The following is a 10,923-nucleotide window of genomic DNA, read 5'->3' as shown; positions in this document are numbered from 1 at the left end:
TTAGGCTATTTATGAACGAAAAGGGGGAAGACTATCCTCAACTCACCAACATGGCCTGGCTTACCAACCTCATGTTCTTTACAGATTTTACTAACCACTTTAATGTACTAAACAAAAAATTACAAGGCATGGGAAAAACAGCAGAAAGCATGTTTAGTGACATCAAAGCTTTTGAGAGAAAATTGCATGTTTTTGAAAAAGACCTTGAGAGTGGACAGCTAAAATATTTTCCCAACCTAAAAATACATTTGGATAATTCTACAACATTTGTGGACAGTCATAAAAAACACCAGGAAATCCACAAAGAATATTCCACCATTGTAGCCGAAGCAAAGGAGAATTTTAGTAAAAGATTTTCTCAGTTCCGTAAGATGGAGACAACCCTTTCATTTATAACTTCCCCAGAAAAGTCCACATTTGAAGATCTTGATCTTTCCTGCTTACAGTGGTTGGATATTCAAAATTTGGAAATGGAGCTACTGGAATTTCAAGAAAGCTCTATCTGGAAAAGTAAATTCAATGACCTGCGTGCGGCTCTTGAACGTATTGAGTGTGAAAGGGTGACAAATGAAATCACTGCTAGCAGTTCTGAAAATGAAATCCTAAAAGCGTGGAATTCTCTGCCAGACAATTTTAAGTTCATGAAAGCACTTGGGATTGTTCTTCTTACTTTGTTTGGGTCATCCTATGCTTGTGAGCAGCTGTTTTCGGCTTTGAATCATATAAAATCTGATGCTAGAAACAGATTAACGGATGACATGAGTGCTGCAAGTGTTGCTCTGAAATTAACGCACTATGAGCCAAGGATTGACAAGTTATCAGCATGCATGCAACAACAAAAATCACATTAATTTGTTTCAGAGCATGCCCAATGCATATGTTTACATGAAGCAGTGTTTTCAGTTTGCAGTTAAGACACTTTCTAAGTTATTTAAATATTATTTAAAGATGTTATTTAAAAAAGGGACTTTACATGGCCCTGTTGTATTCCAATCTGGAATTTCCAATAAAAACGGTTGGTTTAATTGAAAGCTCTTTTGTTTTCTTTACATCATATTATTAGAAATGTAATGATTTAACTATTTTCTAATTTGATTGTAAATTTTACAAAAAAACATGTATAGACTCTTTGGGAATGCACACCGAGTCTTGACAAAGTTAACAGTTTTAAGAAGTTTATCTTTTTTTTTACTCAGGATACATTTGACATGTTATGTGAATAATACATTTAAAATATATTGTGTAACTGAATCAAATTCTTCCTAAATTCATTAAATTGAATGAAATCATTAAAACATTATAAATTGCCAATAAATTGAAATGAAAACCAAAGGATTGTGAATCAAATTGATTCTCTGACAATACAAAGATTCCAACCTTTAAAAATGATGTTACATAGTTCAGGCAACTTTATAAAGAGTTTTTAGATACTAAAATCTTGTTATTAAGGTTTAATTGACGTGCTGGCACTTTGAGGAAATTCTTTGGTTTTGTGCGGCAGTTTGGGCACTCGGGCTCAAAAAGGTTAGCCATCACTGCCCTAGAGGAAAGGAGAGATAGGGGAGATATGATTCAGACGTTCAAATACTTGAAGGGTATTAACGTAGAACATAATCATTTCCAGATAAAGGGAAATGGTAAAACCAGAGGACATAATTTGAGGTTGAATGGTAGAAGATTCAAAGGCAATGTTAGGAAATTCTACTTTAAGGAGAGGGTGGTGGATGCCTGGAATGTGCTCCCAAGAGAGGTGGTAGAGAGTAAAATTGTGACTGAGTTCAAAGAAGCGTGGGATGAACACAGAGGATCTAAAATCAGAAAATAATATTAAAAATTGAACTAAGGCCAGTACTGGGCAGACTTGCACGGTCTGTCTTTACATGGCCATTTGGTGGAGGATGGGCTGGGGTGGCCATTTGATGGCCATTTGGTCTGTGTCTGTATATGGCCATTTGGTGGAGGATGGGCTGGGGTGGCCATTTGATGGCCATTTGGTCTGTGTCTTTATATGGCCATTTGGTGGAGGATGGGCTGGAGTAGGTTTTAATGGAGATTTCGGCAGTATGAACCCAAGCACAGTACTGGGTAGAGCTTTAGATTCTTGCCCAGAAATAGCTAAGAAGAAAAAATGTAAAAAATTTAAATTGAATCAGGTTGGGCAGATTGGATGGACCATTCGGGTCTTTATCTGCCGTCATCTACTATGGTACTATGTAAGTTGCAATGTGTGAATTTGAAAGGGGCTGTGGCTAGAGGCAGATCAGGACAGATCAGGGATATTCCTAAAAGTTATACACATTTTTACAGAATATACCGGATCCGCGCACAACTTAGATGCAGGCATATAGGCCCGGTTTTAGTTGGCCTAAATAATACACAGGTGCTAAGCACAATTCTATAACATGCATATTGGAGAATCATGCTATGCGCTATTCTAGTTGGTGCTGATTTTTTAGGCACCATATATAGAATAGGGCCCATAGTGTATAACCGCACTTTTTTTTTTTTTCTAAAGCACAGAGAATTGACTGCTCTCTCAGACACAGCAATTGAAACAGACAACGTTAATTGATGTCTTGCTAAGAGGGACTGTTGCCTTAGCCATTCGTGTTAGGAGCACACCCTAAGCGGTGTTACTGGATCATAAGTCCCAAACAGAGGAAACACTTTCTCCTTGAAGAAATCTGTGAATGTGTAGATGTGAGCCATGTTCTCAGCATTGTAAAACGACAACTGCTGCTGTTCATAGTCCAAATACAATCCTACTTTCTGAGGTTGTTCCTTCATGCTCAGACGAGTTGATTTTGGAAAGGTCAAAGCATCATAGTAATCACAAACATGCTCCACTGACCAGATTCCCATTTGGGGGATAAACCTTTTCCGCCCTTTCTTCTTTGCAGATTCAGCAGCGATACCCACAGCCCAGTGCTTTCCATTCCCCACCTCCACCTCCCAATAGTGTCTTCCAGATGTAAATCCCTCACAACCCTGTACACAAGGTTCAAAGTCAAACCTCTCAGGATAATCGGGTAGGTTCTGTTTGACGAAGCCATATTTCACAGTTTTTCCATCAGCACTTAGGACAAGATGTGGTTGTGCAGTTCTAGTGTTGAGAGTAACAATCTCTGCAAAGGGGAAAAAAACCCCAGTTTCAAACTCAGAGTTCACTTCTGGGTATAATTCCATTGGCTAATAGGTAAGAAGGAACATTTATCAACAAGTTGCATCAGCAATCAAAGACTAGTTTGCTAAGCTTTAGCACCCTTCAGCTCTATAGTGCCTCAAAATACAGAAATTATAAGTATTAAAAAAAAGAACTGGGGGAAAAAAATGTTTGGTCTCCCTGCCTCCAGAATCTCTATCTTAAGCATAAAGAACTAGATTCAGTAAATGGAGTTCTATTCTGTATATGGCACACCAGGATCCATGCCTGAGAATTTACTACTGCTACTATTTATTATTTATAAAACACTACCAGATTCATGCAGCACTGTACAACATACAGGCAAGAGACAGACCCTGCTCGATGTTTTCCTGGATTTTTTCTCAAAATGGCAAAAAAAAAAAAAAAAGAAGTCCATCTAATCAAAACATCCAAATTGCAATTTTGGAATGTCAGAATTTGGATATCCTAGACCAGTGGTTCTCAACCTTGTCCTGCAGGACCCCAGGCTAGTCGGGTTTTCAGGATGACCCTAATGAAGATGCATGAGAGAGATCTGCATATAATAGAGGTGCCAGGCATATAAATCTGCTCCATGCATATTCAGTAGGGGCTTTTGCTGAGTCGCGGCCGTCTCTGATGATGCAACTTTCTCTTTCCTCAGAGACGGCGCAACCCAACAAATGACCCAAGGCTGCTTTCCTGAATCGCTGCGCTGGCAAGTAAGAAGAGCTGCTGGAGGGGAGAAAGCCACTGCTGGAGGCTGGGAAGCTGCTGGGCAAGAGAAAAAAAGGGACAGCTGCTACTGGACCTGGAGAGGGAAAAGGAGAGATGCTGCTGGGAGGAGAGGAGGGAAAGGAGTCTGGGAAGCTGCTGGACAAGGGAAAAAAAGGGACAGCTGCTACTGGACCTGGAGAGGGAGGAGAGATGCTGCTGGGAAGGGAGGAGGGAAATGAGTCTGGGAAGCTTCTGGACAAGGGAAAAAAAGGGACAGGTGCTACTGGATCTGGAGAGAAGGAGAAGGAGAGATGCTGCTGGGAGGGGAGGAAGGGAAGAGAGTTACTGGTGGACAGGAGGAGGGAAAGGAGAAGGAAAAAAGGAAGGAAACAGTTGGCAGGGAGAATAAAGGAGGTGAAGGGGAGAGACAGGCATGAGAAAGTAGAGAGATTGATGATGGGAAGGTGTCAGCAGAGAAATAAGCAGAGAGGGACAACGATGCTAGATCTGGTGTAGGAGAGATAAAAATGAAGAGAGCAGTGAAGCTGGAATGAATCATGTAAAAAGGAGAGAGGGGGCATAGGCTGGATGGAAAGGGCAGAAGGGCATAGGAAGAAGACAGATACCATATGGAAGGGGGAGAGGGCAGACAGTGGATGGAAGGGACAGATGCTGGATTGAGAAGACAAAGAGAGCAGACGCTGGAAGGAAGAGAGTGAAAAGAAGATGAAAGCAGAAACCAGAGACAACAAAAGGTAGAAAAAAATAATTTTATTTCTATTTTGTGATTAGAATATATCAGATTTGAAATATATATCCTGCTAGAACTGGTGTTAGACATAACTGGGGACTGCAAAGACCAGGCAGTGCTTCTTTAGCTTCCAGCTGGCTTAGGGGGCTCTCTGACCAAGGAGCAGTTGCCCTAGTTGCACTCCCCTAACACTATTCCTGTCATGTGTGACTGTAGTATTCTGTTAGCATGATATTTCTGTGTAGCATGGCTTATTCAATTTTCTTGATAGTAGATATGTGAAGGGGAGGGGAGACAGGGATTTTGTTGATCCTTGCTCTGTATTATTTGTATTTATAAAATGACAGTTGTACAGAATATTGTTTCTTTTTATACTTTAATAAAATATATTCAATCTAAAATCATAACTGAGGCTTATGCGGATGGGATCAGATGATTTGTGGGGACCGAGCTTGCGGAGATGGGGTGGAAGCAGGGTTTTTAAATTTTAGTCCTAGAAGTTTGCCGGTCCACAAAATAATTCTTTTATTTCTGCCGGTCCACGGGTGTAAAAAGGTTGAAAAACACTGTCCTAGACTGCAATTCGACCAAATAGCAAGGGGGCATGTTGTGGGCGGGACTAGGGAGGACACAAAATAAGGATGTCCAACAGTGATAATTAAATGGGAAGAATCATCCAATTCTAAAAAGAAGGACATTTTTATATAGACCTGTTTCAGTCGTGACCCAGGTACAAAACGGTGCTCTGATTGAGTAGCTGACCATTGAAGGGATTAAGGCATGACACCTTTTTAATCCCCCAATGGTTGTAGTCACCCTTCTTCTCCCCAGAAAGTGAAACTGGAAAGAAACAGCAGCATTATGGGCATTTTGAACATAGCAGAAAGCAGATCTGAAGAGTAGCCTACTGGTCACTGCAGGTGGTCAAGATCTAGGTTCAATTCCCACTTCAGCTCTATTTAAATTGTGAGCCCTTCAGAAACAGACATATAGGTATACCTAACTATTTATGACACCTGCAAGCCTAAAGGATATTTAAGTGGTATATAGTCAGGTACAGCAGGTAAATTTCCTTGTTCATGTAGGGCTCATGTAAAAGAGTTGTAGGGAGATATGAACCTGGATGCCCTGGTTTAGTCCACTGCAGTGACTACTAGGCTCTCCCTCTACTCAGCAACCATGTCAGTGTGGCCATTTCTGTTAAAATGCTGCCAGACAGACGTTCTTGTCCCTGGAATTTTTTGCATTCATTATTTGGATTTTTCAGTTTGTAAAATGGCTGTTCATTTAGGATATTTTCATGTATTTTCAAACTGGAAACCCCAACATATTTGTTGCTCGAAAATGGCTGTGACATGGATGGGCTTTTTGGACATTATGAGCAATTGTCCTTTTGAAAATGCCCGTTTAAATTATCCAGATAACTTATCTGAATATGGACTACCATCCCCAAATCCAACTCTCTATCTCCCTCCATCCCACCCACCCCCAGGTCCCACTCTCTCTTTCCCTCCTCTCTATCCCTAGGTGCAATTTTCTCTTTCCCTAGACCCAGGTCCAATTCTCTCTCTACCCCTCTCTCTACCCTCACCAGTCTCAGGTCCAATTCTATACCCTCCCCCCTCCCCAGTCTCAGGTCAAATTCTCTACACTCCCCCTTCTCTACCCTTCCCCCTTCTCTTTCCCTCCCTCCTTCTCCTCTGGCCCCTAGCTCCAAGGCCAATTCTCACTCCATCCCCCCACCCCAATCCTATTCCCTCTCTCTCTCTCTCCCTCCCCATCAGGTCCAACTCTAATTCCCTCCCTCTCTCTCTCCTTCCCCCAGCACAGTCTAGCATCTCTCCTTACACCTCCTTCCCCCCACCCCATGATGCAATACTCCCCCCTGCACCCCATCCCCACAGCTTGATGTTCCCTCCCACACTTGCCTTACCATTAAGTCAATCTTTGGCTCTACAGCAAGAAGCAGCCCTATCACTTGTATTCAATTTACCAATCAAGATGTTTTCCCCTCCCCCCTGAACTGTACAGCTCATGACAATAAAGTGGCCAACAACACTGGAGTTGTCAAACTTCACCTGCCTTTTGCGGGACACAGATCATAGAAGTTTGTCTGGCATTGGCCTTAGTTCCCCCATGCTGGATTTGGTGAACCTTCTTCAGTCTTTTGCCATTTGTTTTTCCCTTCTTTTTCTATTTAGGCATTCTCCGTGTCTATCCCACTACCCACTCTTTGAGAGGTCCTTTTCCTTTTTTAACCTAATGTTTTATATTTGTACACTGCCTTAACCCGTTTGTTGGATTAGGCGGTATACCCAGTCTAAAAACAAACAAACCAATATTTTCCAAAAATGTTATGCAGCACAACAAGGGAGAAGACTCATAGAGCCAAAAGAAAGACAAGGGAAGCAGTAAAAACCTCACTAGAGACTGAAATCCAAATAATTCAAAGGAGGCGGTTCAGGAAGGGGAAGAGAAGGAAATGCCACGTGTTATACAAAGCAGTATCCAGCTATCTATGCCTTACATGGCTGTTAATTCTACACACCAAGGTTCATGCTGAGTCTAGGAAGGAGAAAGGAGTTTGTGATTACATATGTGTTCAGAAAGAAACTCCTGCATGTTACTGAAAAGAGCTGAGAGCAAAGCCCACATGCTGATCTTGCCATCGGCATCAAGCTTCGGGGTTTTTTGTTCTCTTACACACAATTGCTTAGGTGTGAAGGAAACACATTGAATTTATAATCCTGCTTTATCTAAGCAATATACACTTCTCCCTCCTTATTCGCTGTGATAGGGGATTAACAGTCCCGCGAATACAGAAAAAACACAAATAACTTTTTCATATGTTATTCGCTGTTTTCTATCCATCGTGAATTTGGTGAAACCGGGAATAACATGGTGGGAGACCTGGCCTGTTCCTGAAGAGGCAAAACATTGTGAAGTAAGTGCTGGGAATCAACGATTTTCTCTGTAAATGCTTGGAATCAGCAATTTCTCTATGCAAGCTGACATAATTTGGGGGGAGGAGCCAGCAAGCTACAAACCGTAAATAATCGAAAACGTGATTGCTGAAACCGCGAATTCGGAGGGAGAAGTGTACTTTACTAAGGGGTCCTTTTACTAAGGCTAAACGCTGACGTGTCCATAGGATATAATGGATGCGTTAGCGCACGCTAATATTTAGTATGCACTAAAATGGCTAGCGTACCTTAGTAAAAGGACCCTTAAATGCAGTAAACAAAAAAATTCATAATTCAAATACATATTTTAAAGACATTTGCTAACATAAATAAACTAAACTAAACCTTAAGTTTATATACCGCATCATCTCCACGGAAGTAGAGCTCGGCATGGTTTACAAGAACTTAAAAATGAGAAAGGGTAGGAAAAGGTTTACATAAGTTTATAAATCGAGTGGAAAAGTAAGGGAAAAGAAATTACATGTTAGAGAAGAGCCAGGTTTTTAGTTGCTTGCGGAATAAATGGAGGGAGCTCAGGTTACGCAGCAGGATAGTAAGGTCATTCCAAAGACCTGTGATTTTGAAAAGAAGTGATTTTCCCAGTTTATCTGCGTGGAGAATACCATAAAAAGAATCTTTAAGTGAAACAATACAACATAATAATAACAGTCTTTCACCTTTATATTTCTTGAGTAAAAGATTGGGACCAACATAATGTCCAAGAAATACTAAAAATTTCTCATCCAGAAGAGCAGATTCACACCTGGGTCTCTCCTGCATTCCATGGTCACATCTATGGACACAAATGTTCTTGTTATTATTTAATATACACCTTTCAGTTGAGACTAAAGATGTATTAATGAGCTATGCCTATTTTGTATTATTAAGAAAAATGCTCCATTATAATTATGTTTATCTACCATAAACCATAAGAATATCTCTGTTACAGAATGAATTGAAGAGGAAAATTTGGACTATTAATTTTTAACCCTTTCAGGACCAAGGGACATATTTGTCCCATAACTTTAAAATCCTATAAATTTTGATTGGGATAGTCTACAGTTCTAAATTTGATATGTACGGATTCCATATGATACTGCCTTTATGTAAACAAACTGGTTCCGACATTCATTCATTAGCGTCGTTGCCAGATTGACGAGAAGATTCACTTGCCACACTGTCCATAAGCCAGAAGTGTGATTTTTTTTTAAAAAAATAATGATATTTCACAAAAAAAATCAATATTTTGGCATCTGCAAGCCCTTTTTACCATAAAAATGTCGTCAAAACCACAAAAATTGGCCTATGATCCTTATGGTCCTGAAAGGGTTAAAAGGAGGGCAGGGGAGCTCCTTGGTTTTTGAAGTTGGTTGTGTGGGTAAGGTCACCTGTTTTGACCTTTCTGCTGTCAATTTTCACTCTTTATGGCATTCAGACATAAAAACACAAATGTTCTATTTTTTAAAAAATGAATATCTCTGTGGTTTTCAAAAGCATCTACATCGTATAAATAAAAACAATAACAATAGCTCAAATAAAACTAGAATTTAAAATAAAGAAAAAAACCAAATAAAACCTGAAAAAATAATGGGAAAAAACAAAACCAACTAATAACTACCCACAATAGCATCAGCCTAATTATAAGCATCATAAATAAAAACTCAAAACAGCAATTCAACAATATCACAAAGCTAAACAATAAATCAAGTTAAAACTTTTAACTAAATACCATTCAAAAATATGCATTTAACAGCTTATAAAATGCTAATATCTCTCTTTCCTTACACAATAAATTGGGAGCATGTTCCAAAGTTAGGGCCCAGTATTGTTCTTATTATAATTAATATATAAATCATTTTTATCAAACCAGGTCTTCTATAATTGGGAACTTCTCAACCAGTCTTCACGATTCATAGTAACATAGTAGATAAAAACCCAAATGGTCCATCTAGTCTGCCCAACCTGATTCAATCTAAAAATTTATTGGGGGGGGGGTTTCTTCTTCTCCTTAGCTATTTCTGGGCAAGAATCTAAAGCTCTACCCGGTACTGTTCTTAGGTTCCAACTACTGAAGTCTCCATCAAAGCTAACTTCAGTCCATCTACACCCTCCCAGCCATTAAAGCCCTCCCCAGCCCATCCTCCCTCAAACAGCCATATACAGACACAGACCGTGCAAGTCTGCCCAGTACTGGCCTTAGTTCTTCAATATTTACTATTATTTTCCGATTCTAGATCCTCTGTGTTCATCCCACGCTTTTTTGAACTCCATCACCGTTTTCCTCTCCATCACCTCTCTCTGGAGTCCATTCCAGGCATCCACCATCCTCTCCGTAAAGAAGAATTTCTTTACATTGCTCTTGAGTCTCCCACCCCTCAACCTCAAATTATGTCCTCTGGTTTTACCATTTTCCTTCCACTGGAAAAGATTTTGTTCTAAGTTAATACCTTTTCAAGTATTTGAACGCCTGAATCATATCTCCCCTGTCCCTCCTTTCCTCTAAGGTATACATATTCAGGGCTTTCAGTCTCTCCTCATACGTCTTTTGTCGCAAACTTCCTATCATTTTCATTGCCCTCCTCTGGACCGCTTCAAGCCTTTTTGTGTCCTTCGCCAGATACGGTCTCCAAAACTAATACAATACTCCAAGTGGGGCCTCACTAATGACCTGTACAGGGGCATCAACACCTTCATTCTTCTACTGGTTATGCTTCTCTTTATACAACCCAGCTTCCTTCTGGCAGCAGCCACTGCCTTGTCACACTGTTTTTTCGCCTTTAGATCTTCGGACACTATCACCCCAAGGTCCCTCTCCCCATCCGTGCATATCAGCCTCTCTCCTCCCAGCATATATGGCTCCTTCCGATTATTAATCCCCAAATGCATTACTCTGCATTTCTTTGCATTGAATTTTAGTTGCCAGATTTTAAACCAGGGATCTCAAAGTCCCTCCTTGAGGGCTGCAATCCAGTCGGGTTTTCAGAATTTCCCCAATGAATATGCATGAGATCTATGTGCATGCACTGCTTTCAATGCATATTCATTGGGGAAATCCTGAAAACCAGACTGGATTGCGGCCCTCAAGGAGGGACTTTGAGATCCCTGTTTTAGACCATTCCTCTAACTTTTGTAGATCCTTTTTCATATTTTCCAGTCCCTCCTCGGTGACTACTTTGTTACAAATCTTAGTATCATCCGTAAAAAGGCAAACTTTTCCTTCTAACCCTTCAGCAATGTCACTCACAAACATATTGAACAGGATCGGCCCCAGTACCGAACCCTGAGGGACTCCACTACTCACTTTCTTTCCTCCGAGCGACTGCCATTAA

General features: G+C 40.5%; 1 protein-coding gene across 1 annotated transcript in view; it reads right to left on the bottom strand.

The window, feature by feature from the left end:
• Positions 1-1,875: 1,875 nt before the first annotated feature.
• LOC117360313 overlaps positions 1,876-10,923 on the bottom strand; it is a 298,566-nt gene continuing 289,518 nt past the window's right edge. Inside the window, exons 18-19 of the mRNA XM_033944008.1 lie at positions 8,272-8,387; positions 1,876-3,125 (exon numbers count right to left, since the gene is read on the bottom strand). Of these exons, the coding sequence (XP_033799899.1) occupies positions 2,611-3,125; positions 8,272-8,387 (631 nt within the window). The 3' untranslated portion in view covers positions 1,876-2,610. The remainder of the gene's footprint in view (positions 3,126-8,271; positions 8,388-10,923) is intronic.

Source organism: Geotrypetes seraphini, chromosome 5, assembly GCF_902459505.1.
Source record: "Geotrypetes seraphini chromosome 5, aGeoSer1.1, whole genome shotgun sequence".
Taxonomy (NCBI): domain Eukaryota; kingdom Metazoa; phylum Chordata; class Amphibia; order Gymnophiona; family Dermophiidae; genus Geotrypetes; species Geotrypetes seraphini.
Note: the sequence above shows the minus strand (reverse complement) of the source record. Positions and strands in the feature narration are given on the sequence as shown.